At 59.4% G+C, this 23,210-nt stretch overlaps 1 protein-coding gene across 1 annotated transcript in view; it reads right to left on the minus strand.

The window, feature by feature from the left end:
• LOC102428043 (calcium/calmodulin-dependent protein kinase type II subunit delta-like) overlaps positions 1 to 23,210 on the minus strand; it is a 139,170-nt gene that overhangs the window by 51,490 nt on the left and 64,470 nt on the right. The window contains 1 exon segment of the mRNA XM_014448543.2: positions 18,849 to 18,908. Coding sequence (XP_014304029.2) covers positions 18,849 to 18,908 — 60 coding nt within the window.

The raw sequence follows: 23,210 nt of genomic DNA on the forward strand, positions 1-23,210 counted from the left end.
CAAAAATGTGCATAATATAATCGACTAGCTCCTCACACTAGCACTGTGCCTCAAGGCTCCAGGGGCGAGGCTTTTACTGACAACGAGCCAGAGCACACGGAGAGCACTCGGCGCCCCCCGAGCCTCTGAGTTAACACGTGAGAACTCACACAACGCGCCCCACAGAGGCCAGCCTCCTGATGACACCACTGCCTGGGTGGCGAGGCCGTCGCTGGCGGCTGCAGGGGCAGGAGGAGCGGCCGCCTCGTGGGACCTGCTTCTGAGCAGTCAGGACCGGACACGATGCACCACGGCCCGTCCTTAGCGTGTTCTCCACGTGATGACTGCCACGTGGGAAACGTGGACTCAAGAGAACCGTGAACTGTCACACCGACTACCACCGCCTGTGAGGGACTTCGCAGCACCATGCTCCTCCCAGGCTCAGACCCAATGCAAAGCCATCCTTTAATTCATTTTTTTTTTGGTTTGTTTTGTTAATCCTCATAGAGGACTTTTTCCCATTGCTTTTCAGAGAGTTGGACGGAAGGAAGGGGTTTGGGGGTAGAGATAGAGAGAGAAAGAGAAACATTGATGTGAGGGAGACACATTGACTAGGTGCCTCCTGCACATGCTCCGACCAGGGGCGGGAGTGAACCTGTAACCCAGGAAGGTGCCCTTGGCCGGGAATCAAACCTGCGACCCTTTGGTGTGCGACTGACACTAACCACTGGACCACACCGGCCAGGGCTGAAGTCCATTCCTGGAGTCCAATGCCAAGCCCTTCAGACATCATCCTGGCCGGCTACTGAACCTTCCCAACCCCCTCCCCAGGAATTTCTCCAAGGCAGAGACCCACCCCCCCTGCCAGATGATCCCTTGGAAAGTGGGCGTCTGTCCTTGCAGGGGGACGGCTCAGAACGTAGGGGATGGGGGGGTCGCCTGGACGTGTGGGCAGCATCGCTTGCTTGCACTAACGGGTGAGCTTCTTTCAGTTCCTGGAATTCCTTCTCACCCACAGACCAAACGGGAACCATGTTTCAAAAGCCCGGGATGCTTGGCGCTCCTCCCCCCCCCCCCCCCCCGTCTCTCTCTGCACCCACTCCCCACGCAGCAGGTGCAGCCTCCTGGGGTGGAGGGGGGCCTCTCCCACCTGCACGTGAGACGCCGGCTGCCACCGTCCACACCGGGGTGGGGAGCCTGGTTTCTGCCGAGGGCCGTCCGGGCATCGATCACATCCGCTGTGGGCCACACACTTACACGTTTAGACCTGCGCCTGCTACACGTGGTCCAACAATTAACTCGCCCTAATGCCTCGGCAGGGCCAGACCGACTGACTCTGCGGACCTCCCACCCCCCTGCCTGCTCCCAGGCTCGGCCGGGGGGAGCTGGGCGAGCAGGCACTGCCTTTTCTGAGAGCCTCGCAGTCCTCACGGGCGGACGAGCGGGGGAGCAGTGTCTGCTTCGGTGAGCCGATCGGTGGGAGAGTGAGGTGGACTCCAGGCTACAAAGCCGAGGAGTAAGTCTCGCTGTGCGCCTGGGTAGGAGCTGCTGGTGGCTCCCGCGGCCGGGCCCAGGGTGCAGAGCGAGCAGGGCACCCGGCACCGCTGGGGGCTGGGACTATGTCTGCTTGTGTCGCGGGCACACGTTCCTCAGTCCGACAACCACTGCTGCCCTAACGGGGAACAGCCGTCCTTTGAGGGGACGAATATGAACAAGTCCAGCTGCTCAGAGGCATCCCGGTGACCAGACCCCATTTCCGGTTCAAACCAGTCTCAGGGAGGCACCCCCCAGCCAGCGCAGGGCAGTGATTAGACAAGCCACTTGCCAAGCTCCTGCCTCCCACAATTCCAGATCGTCCCACGTCCTGCGGCGTCAGGCAGGCGAGGCCGACTGAGAGGACCATGTCAGGACAGCAGAAACCCAGCGCATCTTTACGGGGAAACACGTGCACATTTCTCCCTGCTCCTCCGACCCTGCCTCCTTCCAGAAACCCTGGATGTGTTTCGTGTGCTAATCCAACCAGGAAACCCAGTCTCCACACAGGGGCCCCACCAGCCGGGCCCTGACCCCCACCGTGGCTCCTGTCTCAGCTGGCCTTCCACTGGGGCGGGGTCTCGGCTGGACAGGTGTGGCCCCCCCTCCTGAGACCAGGGCTGGGGCGGGGTCTCGGCTGGACAGAGCCCCAGCGCCACCTCCGGGCAACACTCCTCCCAGTGAGCGTGCGGAGGAGACTTAAGCTCTTTCGTGGGAATCTGTAAGCACGTTTTGGAGACTGGGCCTCGGTTCTCCCATGAACAGCAGCACATCGTCACCGGAGGCATCACATTCCTCTTCAGTCCCTGCACGGCTGCCCTCTCCCAGGCGAAGGACAGTGGAGAACAATACCCCCAAGGAATCACGCCAGCAATCCCATGTAGAAATGTGTTTTCTGTCGCTATAACGACGTTCGGGGGCCTCCCGGCCAGGCCTCCCTGGGCCGTGGTGCTCTCCCAGCCAGTGCTCGGGGACAGGCCAGCCCCTGTGGCCCCCACTCGTCCGCCGGCTACAGTCCCTGCCCTGCTCTGATGCCCCTGCTCTGGATTCCTGGTCCCGCGTGGCGCTGAAGCACAGCGTGGCGCCAGGACTCACCGCAGGACGTCTCCACCAGCTCAGCTCACACGCTGTCCCTGCCACCTCGCAGCCTCGCGGCCGCTGTGCACTTAGGGACACTGACAGCGCGCCCACATGTGCTATGGATACATTAGCCAGCCGCTCGCCACAGAGGCAGAACCATGGGCTAAACAGATGGCGCTCTGAGAGCTGACACGCTGTGTCACCGCCCTGAGCTCAGCTGGCCGCCCCGGCCACCAGGGCTGCCCCCGGGTCTGATCCCAGCCCCCACTCGGAAGTGGCCCGAGGGCTGATGTGCTCACAGACGAATGTGAGTGAGCAGCGAACGCCCGGATACGTGTCTGGGAATCCTGAGGGCTGACTGTGTGCATCCCTCCCCGCTTCCCGGGTCCTGGCTCCAGCTCTCCCTCATCGGACACAGTGCCATTGCGGCGTCAACACACAGTGCGGCAGGGCGAGGGGCAGCCGCTGGGGGCGTCTGTGACATGAAGCTTTCTGACACAGTCTCCTCAGGTCAGTCCACCGGAGGCTCCGTTCTCCAACACCATGCCCCTAAGTATCCCACTCACCACATCACAGACAGTGACAGCGCCAGCTGCACACGCCACAGGCCGCATGCTGGCCCCACACCAGCACATACGACAGGCCGCGTGCTGGCCCCCACGGACCAGCACGACAGGACACGTGCTGGGCCCACACCAGCACATACAACAGGACACGTGCTGGCCCCACACCAGCACATACAACAGGACACGTGCTGGCCCCACACCAGCACATACGACAGGACACGTGCTGGCCCACACCAGCACACACGACAGGACTCATGCTGACCCCACACCAGCACACACGACAGGACTCATGCTGACCCCACACCAGCACACACGACAGGACTCATGATGACCCCACACCAGCACATACGACAGGACTCATGGTGGGCCCACACCAGCACACAAGACAGGACTCATGATGACCCCCCCACCAGCACATACGACAGGACTCATGATGACCCCCCACCAGCACACAAAGGGCCGGCACCCTGGTGGGACCGTCTGCACCATCGTCAACTGTAAAAACGAAACACGACTCAAAACAACGGTAAGAATTGGCTTTTCAGGGAAAGACAGCTGACACTAACTGATAAAAGGGAGTTTACAGCCTTTTAACCTTTTTAGTAAGAAACGACTCAGCAAAAGCACCTTCTGTGGAACACACACCTGAGCAACGTCCACACACGCAGCGGACAACGCTCCGGCCCACGCGTAACCGCCACGCACGCCTCTCCCGTCGTCCGCCCTGTGTCCAGGTCTCTGCCGTGCCCGCAACTGGCCACGGAGTCCCGTCCACACACAGCGCCAGGGCCCAGCGCTGGGCACTTTGTGAGCAAGGGCTCCCCCCTCCACGCTCCTTCGCTGGAAATACACGTCCTAGAAGTTCCCTGTTGTCAACATCACATTCGCAGTGAAAACGAAGGATTGAAAAGCAAACTCTCTGTCTGCGGCTGTCCCCGCCCTTTCAAGCCAGTCTCTGCGCCCCTCACGGGAGGCTGTGTGGCTCCGAGGCCTGGACAGGAGCACACGTGACAGGAGCGTGCGGGAGCCTGGCCGCCAGGGCGCGCACGCAGCACGTGACCGGCCTCCCCTCTCCCCACCCATCCGTCCCACTCAGTCACTGCCCAGAGCATCGCTTGCTGGTCACAGATATGACGCTTCTCTCCAGGGACCAGTGTTCCCGCAGAGGGACGGAGGGGAGAGAAGGGAGCAGACGGACCAGCGTCTTGTCCCTCAGTGTGTCTGCAAGGCTGCTGCCCGGAGCCGCACCAACACGCAGCTGTCTCCTGTCCTGGCCTCCTGGGTCCACTCGTGACACGCAGGGCACCATTAACATTTGCTCAGTCCGGCCCTCAGGGCTAGAACTGGAAGTGTGAGGACACGCCACCTGTGCTAAGGCCTCCATCAAACTGGGCCTGGCTGGGAAGCTCATGGCGAAGCTTCCAGGGAAAAGTCCCCACACCAGGGCCCAGAACCAGCTTGCGGAGAGCTGCCTGTGCCTGCACCGTGACACCAACTGGAGGGCCTGGAGGGCCTGGAGGAGGGCCCCGCCCCGTGGGAGAGGACGCGGGTCTGGGTGCCACCCACCGGCTGGACCCGGGCAGATCAAAGCCTGGACACTAAGCAACACTTTAGGAGGAAACTGAAAAGCAGCTGAGCGACGTCAGACCCAAAGGCGGGGTCCTTCCCAGCTTGATCGGGAAGGCGGCACGTGGCAGAGCCCACGGCTCCTCAGAGCCACCGAGTCCAGGCTGCGCTGTCCTGGGGTCAGGAGGGGTCCATCCCCAGGCGCGAGCTGGTTGCGGCTCCTGCAGCCCCTGCGCTGGAGGAAGAGCTGCTGCTTTGTCTGCAGAGACCGGCCAGGGGAGCCGGCCACACAGCTGCAGAGTGGGTGCCGCTGAGGAACACACGGAGGAGGGAGCCAGGTCAGGGTAAGCGCGGGCAGTAAAGGGTCCCTGTTAGGAGTTTCAGAGGCTGCAGAGCTGTTTGTACAAAAACACATTTAGAAAGTGACCTGCTTCCTGTGCGGGCGTCTGTCTGCCGTGTCCTGGGCACCAGCCGAGGGCGTCCCCCCGCGCAGGGGGGGGTCTCCACGCCCAGGCTGTCACCAGAGTGGCCACAGTCACGTAGCTCTTAGGGCCCACACTTTCAAAGGATGTGACTGAAGCAGTCTGACACGGACACGCTGCACGTGTGGGGAGAGGGCGGAAGTGTGGACGACAGGGCGTCACCTGCAGCTGCATTTGTGGGAATCGGACGTGCATTCGGTTTACCAGACACAATAAGTCATGCTTCCGGTCGTTGCTGCGGTGGCGTCTCCAACACAGCAGCCGCCGCCGAGCTGTAAGCGGTCCCTGAGAGTGGAGCCTCGCGTCAGCACAGGCGGGAGCAGCGTGTCCCCCTCACTGGTCAGTGCAGCGAGGTCCCAGCTGCGGGCACGGGACTGCCAACCGGACTCGAGCACCAAGCCTGCGGCCTCACCGCATGGAGGACACTACCGGACGCCGAGCCGTTACTGCCGTGGTAAGTCAGGTTAAAGGGGCGTCACGGAACAGCTGGGACGGCAGGGGCCGCACTTGTGTCAGACTATTTCTGGAGTGTGGGGAAGCACGGGGCTTGGTTGGAAAGTCTGTGAGGAGGAGTCTCCGAAAGGCGGGGGCCTCTGGGGGGCCCTTGCCGAAGGCGGCAGCCCCTGCCTTGACTTTTCCAAACAAGTCCGAGCCCCCGGGTGTTTTGCTGGAGTCTCTATGTTTAGTCTTTAGACCCGACCTGTAGAAGCATGTACTTTCTCAAGGATACTTACCCTGCTAATATTTCTATAAATCTAGATACTCTATGGAGTTCTATAAATGATGTGGAATCTTGTCTTTTTTGCAAAACACAATATTCCACAATATTATAACACTAGAGGCCCAGTGCACGAAATGTGTGCATGAGCAGGGTCCCTAGGCCTGGCCAGTGATCGGGGCTGATCAAGGCCTTCCGGCTGCTGGCAGAGGCCTTCCTCAGGCTGCGGCCTTCCTTTGTTCCATGCTGCCCCCTGGTGATCAGCACACATCATAGCGAGCGATCTAACTCCCGGTCTCCCAGTCGAACTCCCAAGGGGACAATTTGCATAATATGCAAATCGAATGACCAGTGGAATGACCAGTGGAATGACCGGTCGCTATAATGCACACTGACCACCAGGGGGCAGACGCTCAATGCAGGAGCTGCCCCTAGCCCACAGGCCCTGACCAGCGGCAGTGGGGGGTGGGGCTGGCAAGGGGGTGGCACCAGGCCAGCCAAGGTGGGTGTGAGCGGGGCCCCCCCATCACCCTGCTGGTCGCCCCACAGATCAGCCCTGATCGCCGGCCAGGCCTAGAGACCCTACCTGTGCACAAATTTCATGCACTGGGACTCTAGTTAGTTATAAATGAAAGCATATTAGAATTTATTTAACATGCATATATAATAGAATATAATTATTATTCTCTTATTTGATAGAGCTTCCCATATACCTTAAGTATAAAATTGTCCTTCATAAGGAGAGAAAGCAAATCTTAAAATTAAAACCCTGGGAAGGTGGACAAATATATTATTTATTATTATTATTAAACAGTATTATGTAATCTACACATTTAAAGTAATCAAGTTCCTGATTAACATAACACAATAATTTTAATAATATATATAAAACCTTTGCTTCCTAGGCAAATACAGGAAAAACCCTTTTTTCCTTACTTTCAGAAATAGGCGCATTTTCCCAATGGAAATCATACTGACATTCATAAGAAGCTAAACAGACAGTGAATTCCTTAGCAGAGAAACAATTCCCTGGAGCCTGGGAACCCCAAGCGGCTCCAATGGCTTCCTGCACAGTCACTCTCCTTTTCTTACTCTAAGTTTTCAAGGGTCCGTCGAGTTCCATTGCATTCCTGGCTCCTCACAGGGGGCACCACTATGCCGGGACTGACCGGCAGACCCTGAGCGAAGATGAATGGATGACTCTGACACACGTTTCTGTGAGAGAGAGGCTAAGGGGCTGCTTGGCTATCGCCACCAAGTAGCCCCGTTCACCTGCCTCCTTTGGCTTTTATTGTAACAACAGCTTAAACTCAGATTAACCTCTAGACCAGCGGTTCTCAACCTGTGGCTCGAGACCCCTTTGGCGGTCGAACGACCCTTTCACAGGGGTCGCCTAAGACCATCCTGCATATCAGATATTTACATTACGATTCATAACAGTAGCAACATTACAGTTATGAAGTAGCAACGAAAATAATTTTATGGTTGGGGTTCACCACAACATGAGGAACTTTATTTAAAGGGCCAGAAGGTTGAGAACCACTGGTCTAGACACAATCCACAGGGTAAGCGTCCTTGAGAAAGCACATGCTTCTACAGGTCGGGTCTAAAGACTAAACGTAGAGACTCCAGCAAAACACCGGGGGCTCGGACTTGTTTGGAAAAGTCAAGGCAGGGGCTGCCGCCTTCGGCAAGGGCCCCCCAGAGGCCCCGGACCTTTCAGAGACTCCTCCTCACAGACTCTCCAACCAAGCCCTGTGCTTCCCCACATGGAGAAAGTCTTTGTTTTTTAAAGACGGACAGAGAGCACAAGCAGAAAGCAGAGAGCGATGTGGGCGGAGTCCTGCAGACCCAGCGTGTACCGGAGGCAACTGACGGATGTTTCTTTTGCTCCCTTCCTCTCTCTTCTAAAACCAATAAAAAAAACGTATCATTGGTTGAGGATTAAGAAACATCTTTCTAAAGGAAAAGGAACTTATTCTGCAAAGGCGGGTGGGCTGTGGCCGGGCTGGGCTCTGAGGCAGGTGGTGCTCTTCAGAGTGTGTGCTGAGCCCCTGGCTCAGGCTCGAGGACAGAAAGCGACGCACCCTGCTCTGCCTTCTCCTTCCTGCCCTCAGGTCGGTCTGAGTGTGAGAGTGAGAACCCCACGGTGGAGGGGTGCCTGCAGCGGGGACCCAGGGGGACAGGGCTCCGCCCCTTCGTCCTGACCACTGGCCCGGCCCACAGGCTGCTCAAGATTCGGAGCCTCTCCCGGCTGCAGCTGGCAGCTCCCATGGTCTCACCCTGACAGCCACCGAACGTCCGACATCGTCCGACTGCCGTCCTGACCTCTCCACGTGGAAGTCTGACTGGCATTTTGCAATCCATGTGCGAAAGGGGAACCCTCGCCTTGCGTCACGACACCAGCCCACACGCCTGTCTCCCGCCAGCTCCATCCTTGCGGCTCCTTGGACTTCTCCTGGCCCTTGACAGCAGGACCGTACACTGGCTCCGCCTGCAAACACCCAACCAGACCACGGCCGCCCAGCAGGCCTCCGACACAGCGGCCAGAGGGACTCTCTCAAAGCACAGGACCCCTGGGCTCCCCCCCAGACGGCCCGCAGCCCCTAGCCTGTCCGTCCACGCGGCCACCACCACCACATGCCACAGACTCGGGCTCACACAGCCGTGCCCCTCAGGCTGGGGCCCGCTCCTGGGAAGACTCTCTTCCAGGCTCGAGATGGCCACCCTCTCACCCCACCCTCGGAGGGAGAGGGCCTCAGGTCTCCTCCTCGTATGAGGGCTCAGGCCCCCCGTGGGCCTCACCCTTGGGAGTGGGCTTCAGCGTGAACGCAGCACCGGCTCCCCAGGCGGGAAGCAAGGCCCTCCCACCATCAGCCCCACCCGCTCTGGGGCCTCACCCACAGCTCCAGGCCTGCAGGGCACACCCGCCACCCCTCGGCCTGTGCCCTCACTTCCTGCGGGACCCCGGAGTGCAGGCAGGACCAGGCCAGGGGAGGGCGTCCGCTGCTGTGTCTGGAGGGCCCGGCCTGGCAGGGCCTCACAAGCCTTCGCTAACAGGAAGGAATGAGTGTGCTGCAGCGGAGGCCGCGGGAAGTGCAGCTCGGCCATGAAACAGTCCTATATCCAAACTGAAGCAGATCCTCAGTATTGTGCCTTGTTTCTCAAAATAACATAACAAGACCCGTCCAGGGGAAAGAAGCCGAGTGAGAGTGAGCTATAAAAGGGAGGTATTTAGAGTCGCGGGCAAGTCATCACCCCGCGCCCTTATCTTCCTCCCGGTTTCGCTCAGTTTGGTTTCAGAACCTCCCGGGAGCTCAGTGCGTCTTTTGTTTTGGTCTGGGTGCCACAGGAAGCCTCCGGAGGCTTAGGGACAGGGTGCCCGCCAGGGAGGTGGGCCAGGCAGGGCTCCCAGCGGACGCCTGCCACCCGGGGCCGTGGAGGCCGTGGCCCAGTGCATGAGCAGGCGTGACTGCCATGCCACCTTCTGTGCTCCATGCCATGACCACTGGGCGCGGGTCTTGAAGATAAACTGCGAGGGCGGCCCCCAGGGCCGAGGAGCTCGGCGTAGGGGAGTCTGGGACATAAATGGGTCACGTGGCACCCTGTGCAGAGAGTGAGCAGCAGCCCCACAGGCAAGCCCCGTGCCCCACATGCGGACCCCAGAGCACACCCAGGTGCCACGGAAGGCAAGGCTGTCGTCAGGGGAGGGTGAGAGAAGGACCACTCCCCACCCAGGAGTGTAAGGGAAGGCATCAGGCGAAGACAGAAGCCAGGACACTACGCTGGGAGGAAGGGGTGGGTGTGGCAGGGAGCAGAGCACCATCAGCAGGGAGAGGAGGCTGTGCTTCAGGACACAGAATTTAGCCTGCAGCTCGCCAGGCAGGGCTGCAGAGGCTGACAGCTGCATGGCGACTCTAAAGGCCGCATCTCAGAAGCAGAGCGAGGAAGCGAGGGAAGGGAGGCGAGGGAGCCTGGCTTGATACCAGGGCAGAGCAGGGGACTTAAAATCCATTTGGGCCACTGAAGGGAGGAACTGCTGGTGACTAAGGTGTCGGGAACCGAGGACAGGGGACACCAGGTTCTGGCTCAGCTGGCTGTGAGGCGAGGCGGGAGCCTAGCAGAGGGGCAGGTTGGGGTGGGGCTGATGGAACCGGGTGAGAGCCAGGTCCCCTTATCAGAGCGTCACTGCTGCGCACAGCGGCTGCTCCAGCAAGTGTGGTGAATGCAGGGAAGGTGAGTGCAGAGCAACAGGTGGGGATGCGCTTCCCCGAGATGCCGGCAGATTAGAGGGCAGGGCCCGGGAGGGCGTCTCTGATGAAGGAGGAACCCAGGTGCCAGTCACAGCGCCGGCAGGTGACTCACACTCTCACTGCAGAGTCGGGCGAGGCTGAGTGGAGGTTCCCGGGACCGAGTCAGCAGGAGGGATGGGTCCTGGACCGGCCAGTGCCACTGGGAACCCGAGGGCGGAGTGGGGACTGGGAACCCTGCCCCTTCTTGGAGCTCCGTGCCCTGCTTGCGGGCTCACCTAAAAGGCTCACGGCCCTGACAATGTGGAGAGGACCGCCCGCTGTGCTGAACCGACTTGTTCCATGATTTGGGGGCAGCACTGTCCCCCCAAACGTGGCCCCTGAGACAGGCGGCTCTGCCCCGTATCTGCAGAGCACCTGCAGGCGGCACGAGCCTCTCCCTGACCCACTCCGGCACGGCCCGGTGCTGGCTGGGAGCGGACGTCCTCACTCCCACACGAGTGGGCGGGGGCGCTGGTCACATCAGAGCCGCACTCAGACCAGGGCTGGGATCATGTGGTCTGGCCCCGCCAAGGCCACCGCAGGTGGGACTGACATCCGGGGGCTTCCTTCCTGCGACACACATTACATTAGGTGAGTTCTACTGAGCGGACGATGTGGTAATGTGATAAACACCCATGGCCCTGGCAGGACAAGGGCTCCCCGGCCCCGGGGGCAGGTGCCAGCCAGCCCGGCTCCCAGCAGGAAGTGGGGACAGGGCCCGCAGACAGACCTGGACTTTGGAATCAAACAAAGGCTCTGACTCCGGCCCCACCCTCGGTAAACTGTCCCCGCCCAAGCCGCTTCCTGCCTGCAGGGCACAGGGCGGCACAGGGCGGCTCAGTGCTTATCACGCCGACTCCGAAACAGGACGACCGTGCCCAGAGTTCCTGGGACGGAGAGCAGATACCAGGCAGGGTGTGGACACCTGGGCCAGCGGGTTATCACACCTGAGGCTCCACCTGTCCTGGGTGCGTTCCTGCTCCGGACGAAGGGGACAGGAGGCAGGTGACGGCCAAGCGGAACAGAAGGCTTCGCCCAGGTTGGTAACAGCACCCAAGCACAAGGCCTCTGTGCCCGTGTCCGTGGAAACCTTATCAGAATCGCCTGGGGTGTGTGACTTAATCAATTAATAAACGTCAAAGCAAGAAAACCAACAACGAGCAGTGGTGGCACGTGGGCTGTGCACGGGGTCAGGGAACGCGCACACGAGTGTGTCGGCCGCCCGGGCTCCAGGACCCCCACGGGACAAGCCCCTGGAGCCCGGGCTCCCCGCAGCCACCAGGCGGCACCGCCCTGGTTCTGGAAGGGGAGGGATGGTGGAGATGCCAGAACGACAGGAACCTCAAGGCATGTGGCCACTCCCTGACTCCCACATTCTTCCCGCCTGCAAATGCTCCCAGGAGGGGACAGCGGGACAGCCAGGCTGACACCAGTGTCCAGGTGTCAGCCCAGGTCAGGTGTCCCTGACCTGACCTCGAGGACGCCCAGGTCAGGTGTCCCTCATCTGTGCACGCTCACCACGCCGCCTCGAGGCCACGCCGCCTCGAGGCCACGCCGCTGCGAGCACCAGAGACTGTCCCCTCCTCCTGCAGAGGCCCACATGGCCGCCCTCCTGAGCCCATGAACACGGCCCACACAGCTGCTCTCCTGAGCCCGTGAACACGGCCCACACAGCTGCCAGGCCTCTCTCCTGAGCCCGTGAACATGGCCCACACAGCTGCCCTCCTGAGCCCGTGAACATGGCCCACACAGCTGCCCTCCTGAGCCCGTGAACACGGCCACACAGCTGCACACAGCTGCACTCCTGAGCCCGTGAACACGGCCCACACAGCTGCCCTCCTGAGCCCGTGAACACGGCCCACACAGCTGCCCTCCTGAGCCCGTGAACACGGCCCACACAGCTGCCAGGCCCCTCCTGAGCCCATGAACACGGCCCACACAGCTGCACTCCTGAGCCCGTGAACACGGCCCACACAGCTGCCCTCCTGAGCCCGTGAACACGGCCCACACAGCTGCCAGGCCCCTCCTGAGCCTGTGAACACGGCCCACACAGCTGCCCTCCTGAGCCCATGAACATGGCCCACACAGCCGGCGGGCCCCCGCACATGGAGCAACTACACCAGGGCAGCAGGAGGACTGGTGGCTGACATGGGCTGGAAGATGAGTTTAATAATAAAATATTACGTATTGGAACCGATACTTTCCGTTGCCTGTTTCTTCAGTTCCTCATTCAGAGGCTACGAAGGCCTTCAGTTGAGAGGGGACCAGGTGGCTCAGGAATAGCCGTCTGAGTATCGTGTGACTCACACGGTGTGAACTATTTCCCCACCTTCTCACGTGCTTTGTAGAAAGAATGCTCTTTTTAAGATTAAAACATTGTCAGGAGCCTCTAACATGGGCACAAAGACACTAAGGCGGCGAACCTGCACTGGGCAATGTACAGCCATGACAGCGGCGTGGGGCCAGGGCGCACCTGCCAGGTCAGGAGTCCTGCACGCAGGGCTGACGTGCCCCCAAGGCCGGGGCTGCAGGACAGTCACAGAGAAGGGGACAGAGTCAGGCACGCACAGGTCTGCACCGCGTTCTCTAACTTCACACGCAGAGTTACCTGCGCCACAGAACTCAGGGAAAGAAAGGAAGAGCCAAGTCCAACAGTGAGCCACGAGGCTGCGGGGCACTTCCTCTTGCGTCCAGCCCTTGAGGGGAGGCCGGCAGGCCATAGGGGAGGGGCCCGGTCACAGAGCCGCCTGGCTCAGGAGCACAGACTCCAGCAGAACACGGCGGGCCCAGGAAGAGCAGGAACAGGAGCCCTGCACAACCCCGGGCAGCAGGGTCAGGGCGGGGCAGGGCCGCGCGTGGGGAGGCAGGTCGGGGTTGGCGCTGTACCTCCCCAGGGACCCTGACGGCCGTGGGAGTGACACTCAGCGCGGCTGCAGCTCCGGGCGAACCAGCCTGCCCCTCATGCCCACCCGCTGGCCCTGCCTCCCCAGGGACATTCCTCTGGTACCTGCAGGGCTGTGAGCAGAGGCTGTGGACCCTCAGCGGCTCGCCCACAGGGCTCAGGACTGGGCAGGGGCAGGGCCCACAGGGCTCAGGACTGGGCAGGTCAGGACCCACAGGGCTCAGGACTGGGCAGGGGCAGGGCCCACAGGGCTCAGGACTGGGCAGGTCAGGACCCACAGGGCTCAGGACTGGGCAGGGGCAGGACCCACAGGGCTCAGGACTGGGCAGGTCAGGGCCCACAGGGCTCAGGACTGGGCAGGGGCAGGGCCCACAGGGCTCAGGACTGGGCAGGGGCAGGGTTGAGCAGGGTCAGGGCCCACAGGGGCAGGACCAGGGGCCGACAGGGGCCGACATTCGGGAGGGTGTTTCCTCGGGAGGGACTAGACACCCACAGTCACCCGCCTCGCCGCCCCTCACGGTCAGACAGCTCTCACCCGAGGCCACGCTCCTTCAGCTTCCTGAGCCCGCAGACCCGGTCTCAGGTGTTTGGGGAGGACGGGCAAAGATGAGGCTCGGGAAACAGGCCCCACATAGCAGAACATGCAGAAGAGACCACAGCCGCAGGCCCTGGCTCAGAGCGCAGCACATGCTGGCCCAGGAGTGTGGAGGTGAGGCATAGGCAGGGGTGGTTATGTTAGAGCAGCAGGTGGTACATCGATTTCAGAGAGGAAGGGAGAGGGGGAGAGAGAGAAACATCAGTGATGAGAGAGAACCATGGACCGGCTGCCTCCTGCACACCCCTGACTTGGGATCGAGTCCGCAATCTGGGCATGCGCCCCAACCAGGAATCAAACCGTGACCTCCAGATTCCTAGGTCAATGCTCAACCACGGAGTCACACCGGCCGGGTGAATGTAACTTTTAAACAAAAATTATAAAGACTACATCACTGGCACTATCCTATATAAAAGTGTAATATGCAAATTGACAGACCAGCGGAATAACTGGTTGCTATGACGCGCACTGACTACCAGGGGGCAGATGTTCGGCACAGGAGCTGCCCCCTGGTGGTCAGTGCGTTCCCACAGGGGGAGTGCCGCTCAGCCACAAGCCAGGCTCACGGCTGGCAAGTGAAGGAGCGGGAGCCTCTCCTGCCTCCGCTGCAGGCAGGCAGTAAGGAGTGAGGGGTCCTGGACTGTGAGAGGGCGCAGGCCGCTGAGGGACACCCTCCCCTCCCCAGTGCACGAATCTCGTGAACCGAGCCTCTAGTATTAAAGAATAAAAGAAGAGAAAGCTGGAGCAGACTGTGAGAATTCTTGAAAACAGGTATTTGCTGGGAAAACCCTGCTGTTTCCAGGTCTGCTGCAAGAGCACAACCAGCTGTGCAGCAAGCAGGGTGTTCTGAGCACTGAGCCTTCCCAGCAAGCAGGCACGATAAGGAGGTGAGGAGGTGAGATGTAATCGACGGCAGGTGAGCGTCTACCACTGCGCAGCGTTGTTACCGTATCTGCCGAGGGCCTCGAGGAGCCGCGGCAGGGAGCCTGCCTGCTCCCTCATGTGATTACAGACTGTGGGCGTCGCATGACCGCGGCGGGAGGTCACAGAGGACACGCCGTGCCAGGGACGCTGCCGGGTTTTTCACAACCGCCACTCACAGGGAAGTACCGTGCAAGGTCATTCCCACGGCTCCTCAGGTTGACATTTTAGGAAATGAAAGTGACATAAACCGCAGATGGCGTGAGCTGTCACTCACAGGCACGGACCGAGTGTGCAGAGAGCGGGGCTCTGGCTCCAGCCCGGCCGGCAGCTCCCGCAGCCTCGTCCCTCCACTGTCCGACCAGGGGCATCTACAGGGCACCTTCGGCGGCACGCGCTCCTTGGGGGGGTGGGGGGGGGGGCGGACGAGGCCGCGGCACCTCTGACGCTCGCTCCAGAACTAAGTCTTGGGTTTTGTGTGAGAACTGGAAGTCTTTAACTCGATGTCTATCCTGAGGAGGGGAGACTCCAAGGTCTCTGGGACGGGATGCGGAACAGCCACGCCTGCACCTCGCTGCTGCCACGCGGGGCCCTGGCCCCTGCGCACCAGAGGGTCTCGGGGGACTGTGGAGAAGTCATCTGGATTCAAAAATGTTAGTTTCCTCAATTATTAAAGCAAAAAAATTCAGTAAGTTTGTATAGATGACCTCTGGGGACCTGTTACTGTACTATTACTCACATTTACATATTATGCACCACACACATTACGTCACAGACAGCACGTGTGGTACAGAGAGCTCCTGCCACAGGCTTCCCGCGTGGCATCTGTCCTCAGGACCACGAAAGCACTGACTGACTCACCCAGCTGTCTGTTGACACCACACGTCTTCTCGGAGAGTGAGCTAATCCCCGGGTAATCCTCAGGGAGTAAGTGGTAAATGTGTGTCTTCGGAAAACAGCGCAAGCAGGAGCTCCTGGGGCAGGTGGGAGGCCTTGAGCTCAGGCAGCGTGGTCAGCGGGGAGCACGGTCAGCGGGGAGCGCGGTCAGTGGGGAGCTCGGTCAGTGGGGAGCGCGGTCCGCTGAGACAGGCGCTCCTTTCCCCTCATTTCCATCCGCCCGATGAGGCGCACGGCACGTGCCTGTCTGCGGTAGTGGGGGGCCAGCTGGAAGGAAGGAGACTGTCAGACGATGTGGCCCACAGGTCACCGCACTGCACGGGCCGCAGCACTGGCCAGACAGGGTGAAAAGGGCCTCAGGCCTAACAGTGGGCTGCGGTCCAGGGCTGGGGTGGACGCTGAGATGTAAATGCTTCTTCAACCTTTCGAGACGAGGTGCTGCCTTTCTAAAGGCTACAGTGTCAATCAAGGCCTCTAGAGAATGGATCGCCCACAGCAAACCCCTCCTTCCTCCAGCCGCATGTCGCCTGCATCCGCCCTCGCACGTCAGGCCCGCGTGTCCGCTCCGCACAGGACCCGCTGGTCCCCTCTCCCTCCCGGGCCCACGCCTTCACACCAGGCGGGGAGACGGCCGTTCTGCCTGCCTTCCTGGCTTCTCCGGACGTCGGAGCTATTTGGCTTCACCACAGGTTTCAATACATTTCTCAACAGCGATGCTTCCAAAGATCAAGCACAAAACCAATGGAAACGCGAGTAGAGTGAACACTGTGGCTACTGCCTCAAACACGTCACCATCACCTTCGAGGTATTTTCCCCAGGTCGGGCGTAAGTTGACGTAGCTCAATTTGGTTTAACAAATATTAAGAGAAAACCAGTTATTTTGTGAAAAGAAAAGATACATAATGATAAAAGGGAAGCGAACCAGAGGAGCAGGCGTGAGGTCCAGTTCCCTCCAACTGTTGGCCCCTTTGTGCTGAGGCTGAGCCACCGTCAGCTCCCCAGCGGGACGCAGGCCCTGCTCGCTGCAGCCTGGGCGAGGGGCTGCCGCCCGCTCCCATCTGCGGGTCCTCAGGGAGCCGGTGCCCTTCCATGCGGGAGGACCACAGAGAGCCCGGCCGCAGCGCTGACATCTCCCGAGCAGAGGGGGGCCTGGGGTGCGCACGCTGGGTCGCGAGGACACAGCACTTCCATGGGCAGCGTCAGAGGGGTGCACCCTCTTGCTGAGCTAACACCTGCCCTGGCTTCCCACCCGCTGAGCATCCCAAAGGAGGGAAGCCCAGCCCTCGGCTGTAACCTCTCCTGGCTTCTTCCTGACTGACCCTCCTGTCACCTGGAGGTCACTGAGACGTGACTCCTCAGACACATCCCTCAGCCCTGCACGCAGGCTCCCTGAGCCCTTCCCCGGGCTGTGTCCGGGGGCCCTGTCCCCACCCTGCAAGGAGTCCGAGGGAAGAATCCTGCTGGGTCGTGCCCTCTCGGACCTGTGACCTCACCCACCCGTGGGGTCTCAGTCCTCGGCCTGCCTCTAACAAAATCGTTCCGCCACTGTAGTCAGACCCACACCCACCCCCATATATCCTCGTGGTCATTCCACCACTCACACCATGCTGCTCCCTGCTCCCGGTCCCCAGGGCCCCCAGTCCCCAGGGCTCCCCGTTCTAGGGAGACTCCCAGCCCCAGGGGTTCCCAGTCCCAGGGGGGCTCCCAGTCCTGGGGGCTCTGTTGCACTGAGCCTGAGCTAGCCCCCCCGCGCCCCCTGCGCCCAGGACACTGAATGACACCCGGCTTTAGCTCAGGCACGACTGCCTCTTTGACAGCAGCCACACCGTCTGCCGGCACCAAACTGCCCACCTGGTCCTCTCATGGAAGAGATCCCTGCCATGCCGCAGGCGGGACGGGGAGGGGGCGGGAAAGCAGGGACGCTGTCTCCCTTGACCGCTGCTTCATCACCACAGTGACACGTTTATTTTGTTGAGTTCAAGACAAAAATTACACTTCCCTGGTTCACTAAAGGGCTATGAAAATGCTCACAAGAGATCTGGAAGCTAACAGACACGTCAGATGCGTTATAAAGCAGAAATGAATACGAGAATTAAGGCTGTTCCCTCTGGTTTCTTCATGCATGATGGCTTCCGCACTTGCCACTAAGTGTGTGCATTACTGTGAACTTCAGACAAACATCAACGCAGTCCTGGTGAGACAGCTCAGCGACGCCCCCCTCACGAGCCCCCTTTAAATGTGTTTCTCTGCGAGAAACTGTCTCCTGGCCGCAGGTTCTAGATTATGGACCCTGTGCCAAGAGAAAGGCACACAAAACTAAAATGTGCCAAGTTCCCAGGGGAAACACTGTCCAAGCAGCATCACCTCCCCAGACGTGCTAAAGCCTGGCAGAAAGCTGAGCACGTGATCCAGTGGAGGAAGGCGAGGAAGGGGAAGACGAGGACCAGAGGCCCCTGCCTCTTGGCCATCGCATCGTCTGTTCCAGGGAGAAGAGCCAGGCTGTTCCCTGTGTGACTCTCAGGGACGCAGCACCTGCGCATAGGCCCAGCCAGGACCCCGCTTGCTGGTCGATGCTTCAGGGTGACCTTGCAGAGCCTGCTCGTTCACGTCAGAACCCAAGAAACACCCACGAAGCGGGGTCATGAACCTCCCGGCAGAACAGACACCGCGAGGGCCTCTCCGTCACAGGAGAGGAACCCCAGGCCCCTCCGTGGTGACGGCGAGTCCGGCTGCCCAGCCTCTGGCTGCCACGGCAGAAGGCTCTGCGGACAGTGACCCTGCAGAGCTGGGCTGGAACATTCCCCGAGGAGACCCCACGCCACAGAGGCTAGCAGCGGAGCTGTTCTTCCTTTTCTCCCTCTGTTCCTTATGTTCACCCATGTTTTATTCGGAACATCACTGAGCTGCTGTAAGACTCCTGAGAGGGGCTACCCTACACTAGTTTCACTCGCCTCGGAACAGGGTCAGGGACGGTAAGGAGACTTCCCACAGGGCTGGGGGGCAAGGAGGTGCTGAGTGCCCGGCGCAAACCGCCTCCGCCTGCACCCGCTGCCGCGCAGAACCCATGGAGACACACAAAGGCCTTTTCAACTAATACCGTACGTTAGTTTTTAAATGTTAACATATATAGAACTGCTTTTTTTGGAGAAACTTAAAAAGCTTTAAAGAATCAAATGTAACCAAGACTAAAAGTTAGGAGCCTATTTGATAATAGTTGCAAATACTAGATTATTAAAAAAAACCCCACTTTATTGTGGTAAGCATACCCACCATAACACTTTATACTAGAACTTAAAGGCACTGAGCTCATTCCTTACCGATGTTGGGGTGCTTGAGAAGACGGCAGATTCTGGCTTCCCTTTCCAGTTTCTGATGATCTGTAAGAAAACCGCAAAAGTAAATCACAACTTGAGCAAAAAAGATTAAAGGACAAACAGTGTGCCCAAACAACAGAAAGCCTGCACATTTACTTATCCTTTGATGTCTTTTAAAACACAGATTATTTGGCCTGGCCAGTGTGGCTCAGTGGTTGAGCATCCGCCTAAGAACCAGTAGGTCAGGGTTCGATTCCTGGTCAGGGCACATGCCTGGGTTGTGGGCTTGATCCCTAGTAGGGGGCGTGCAGGAGGCAGCCCATCAATGATTCATTCTCTCTCATTGATGTTTCTAGCTCTATCCCTCTCCCTCCCCCCTCTCTCTAAAATCAATAAAAAGAAATATTTTTTTTAAAACTGATCACTTGGATGTGGAGCTGCGTGACAACAGTGGTTTTTAACACCTTTCGTACTGCTCACGAGTTTTCTCATGTTTCGCGCGCCATCTGTTAAGGACCGCTCACGAGTTTTCTCGTTTTTCACGCGCCATCTGTTATGGACCTTAGATGTCAACACACTGTCTTGTCCACATCAAATGAAGCGATCTTATTGGTGGAAACCATGCAGGTCAATCTACGAAAAACTATATAATTGCACGAACCCATAAAGCATTGCAGTTACATTGTATTTTGGTCATTCGAATAGTCTTCGTCTTCAAGTTCCTGGCGCTTTTAGAAAATGTTTTACGCAGTACCATACATTAAAAAAGTACTAGGAACTTTGTTTAATTGTTTTTGTAAATAAAAATGTTATAATTATTGAAAAACGACACCTGAAGTGCATTATGATCTGTAGTTATGATGATTTAAATAACGTGCAGTTTGCCCAAAAACGTGCGGTCCCTGGCGTATGTCTTAGAGATTTCTATGTGGTACGCAATGTGTTAACGGTCTAACTGCCTTCCCTTTTCATTGGCTTCAAGCTGGACAACAGGGGATGGCATAGTCAGCGGTGCCCTCCTCTCTAAGTGTGTGTTGCTGCACCAACTTCAATCAGCAGCGGCACCCCCGGAAGCGAGGGCACATCTGGAACCCAGATGCCCGGAGCGGGCGGGGAGGGCCCCTGCCGCCTGTCCCGTCCGGTGCCCGTTTCTGCACACAGCTGTCCTCCCCGCCCCCCAGGGCCGGGCTCTCCCTCAGCCCCCGCTGCCTGCTCTTCGCGCTTCCCTGACCCAGCCCTTCTGTGAAGGGGCAGGGACACTGCAAACCTGCACTTTACGAACCACCTGATGCCCGTGTTTGGTGTCTCTGTCGCGGTTCATGTGCACATAATTATAACAAAATCACCAGCCAAAACACAAAGCCAACGGCAGAGAAGCAGGAGCACAGCGGACACCCACGTGCCACGGTGCCCGCGGAGGCCAGTACGTGAGCTTTACAGACAAGGGCACCTGACTCCCCTCACGGCCGAGACGGACCGTACCCACCCCTCGGGTACCGAGGGGCCCCCAGCACAGAGAGGCTGTCTCCCGGGCTCACAGAACCAGCAGGGGGCGCCCACCAGGCAGCTCTGCGCTAATGGCATAACCCGCCCAAGAGAACGTGGGACACCACCCACCCCGGAGAGCCTCGCCCGGGCCTCAGCACCGAGAAGCATCGGGAACCCACAGAGCCTGGTTAGGTGCTTAGATCTGTTAACATCACTCTCTTACAACACAACCGAGCAAACTGTAAATATATATTTAATTCATTTAAAAACAATAATGACCCATTGCATATTAATATAAGTGCCTGCATTTAAACTTTAAACTTTTACTTGGAAATAATTAAATCACAAGAAATCTGGAGAAGAATAGTATAGAACCACCTGTGTGCAATTTATCCAGATGCAGCTCTTAACACTTCACCCGTTTTTAACCATTGACCTCTTTCCGCCACGTACATCTGTGTGCACACACACATTTACCTAATTGACACCCACGTGCACCTATACAAACACATAAATGCATGTTTATGCCTAAAGTACCTTCCTCTGATCCGCCTGCAGTAAGTAATTCAGGGAACGGCTTTAAACATCTGTACTGCTGTGAGCTGCCCACAGAGAAGGAAGTGTTCAAGGCACCAGCGTGGCGCGGGCGGTCGGCAGTGCGCCCCCACCTCCAAATCACCAAAGGCCAAGGCTGACACGCTCGGCCACACCACGCTCTCACACTACCCGCCTTCTTCCCCCATCTCCTCCTTCTGAGGACAAGCTCCTTCTAGAATATTCTTACTTAGAAATAGACAACTAAACCCAAAACTCAGGTTCTGAAAGTGCGCCAACAGCACTGTCACACCGTGAAGGGTCACCCTCGAACCACGAGAAAGTGTCCTCCCAGGAACTATGATTCTGCTATGGACGGAGATGTGCAGACACATGCAACACCATGAGGAACAGGACAGCCATCACACAGATGCACATACACAGCGACCATCCGACTCGTGGACAACTGTGTTAAGATGAAGAAGAACAGGGGCGAAGACCTTGATGGTAAACGTGTGCAGTCTCAGCCGTGGGCCGGGCGTTGCCCAGCTGGGCATGTTACAGCGCCGGCTCGCCAACGCATCCAACGCATCGCCTGTGCGCCAGCTCCCTGCCGTCAGAGACGAGCTCCGCACTCAGCGCCTGGAAGTGTGTGTGGTGAGGCCTGGGCACGGTTGAGGGCGTCCTGGGGGGTCTCGGGCTGCAGGAGGGCATCCCCAGGACTCAGGGCGGTGTCTCCCGTCTTCACTGGAAGGATGTCTCCAGGCCCAGAGCCGCGGGCATCCTCGGTCCTCGGTCCTCGGAGACGCTGAGCGGAGGTCTTCGTCCCCCGGGCGCTGGGGGCTGCGGGTCCCCAGATACTCCCTCCTGCTCACCGGGGAGTCTGCCTTCCACCCTGCGCAGCACCCATGACACCACTGCAGCCAGTCAGTAGCTGGAAGTCACCAGGCGGCCCGCATGGGGGCAAGACGACACCAGGACAGGAACCCCAGGAGCCAGAGCCGTGGGGCCACCTCCAAGGCTCCCAAAGCTGCGTCTCCAGGAGCCTTCCCACGACAGGAGCGCTGACCTGCGCCCTCCCCCACGGCCCCCCCAGGGCCCGACAGCCCCCCAGGTGACAGCCTTGGGCAGTGGTGCAGTGCTCCCGCCCCACAGGGGCTCCAGCTCTGCTTGGGGTGGAGCCGTGGCTGCCTGCCACCCCGGGCATTTCTGAGCTGCCCTGAGGAGGAGCTGCGTGAGTGTCTCCCTTAGAACGGCTCCCTGTTCGGTCCAGCCCGCTCTCCCTCCAGCCTGGGAGGAGCAGGAGACCACACTGAAGCCACCTGGGAAGGTCCTGGCCTCCCCACGCGCCATGCCCGGCCGCGCGCAGACCGCTTCACCCTCAGCTCACTTACTATGGGACGGCTCGCTGGCTCTTGCTCTGGCGCGAGCCCATCTCAGGCTGTGGCGGCCCAGGAGGAGGCCTGCAGGGAACAGTGTCTGGGGAACAGCGTCCCCAGCACGCAGAACTCGGACCTTAACAAGGTTCCTGGGAACTCTGAGAAATATGCTTACTCCCAGCTTTAAGATACCTCCCTTTTTTTTTAACTTAAAAAGATTTTATTTCAAAGGAGAAAAACAGGAACTCAGCCCTAATGAGCTAAATCCCTCACTTCTGTTCCCAATCCAAGTTCAGTCTGTAGCTGTGGGGCTTATGTCCCTCAGAGCAAGGGCGTTCCAAGCTCCAGGCGGGACGACCACCCCTGCTGGGTGGGGTCGCGCTTGCAGGGCAGGGAAGCCCAGCAGACGCCCCTCGACGCCTGGTCCCAGGGGCCAGGGGGAGCGGTGCAGTGCCTCTCCGAGTGGCTCAGGGGAACCTTCGCCGCAGCCACCCCCACGGCCTTGACCGGGGAGGCCTGGAGGCCGGAGGGGTCCCCACGGAGCAGCCCTGTCAGCACAGCCAGTGCCAGGAAGGTTTGGGCAGAGGGCCTGCCTCCTGCGTGACTGGTCAGTCAGTGCCCCGACACACACGGCACAAGCACAGCCTCAGGAAGACCCGACGGCCCCCACGGGCAGATCCTAGCCTGGGAGCCACGCAGCAGCTGGGAGGAGGCCAAGTCCCTGGCCCCCGGCCTGGCCCCCGCCCCAGGGCCCGCCCCGCGCTGGGCTCAGATCAGCCCTCAGATCCCCGGTTTCGAGGGCGGCTCACTCGCTCCTCCGGCTGCAGGACAACCAGCCCAACTCGATCCTCAACGTGTTCATATTCGCTCAGTTTCTGAGAAACTCAAGTCCCAGTGAGAGACCTCCCTGCCCAGGACCGGCCCGGCTGCTTCCCCCTCAGCAGAGGAGACAGGAGCACCTGAG

This window comes from Myotis lucifugus, unplaced genomic scaffold (assembly GCF_000147115.1).
Source record: "Myotis lucifugus unplaced genomic scaffold, Myoluc2.0 scaffold_857, whole genome shotgun sequence".
Classification (NCBI taxonomy): Eukaryota; Metazoa; Chordata; class Mammalia; order Chiroptera; family Vespertilionidae; genus Myotis; species Myotis lucifugus.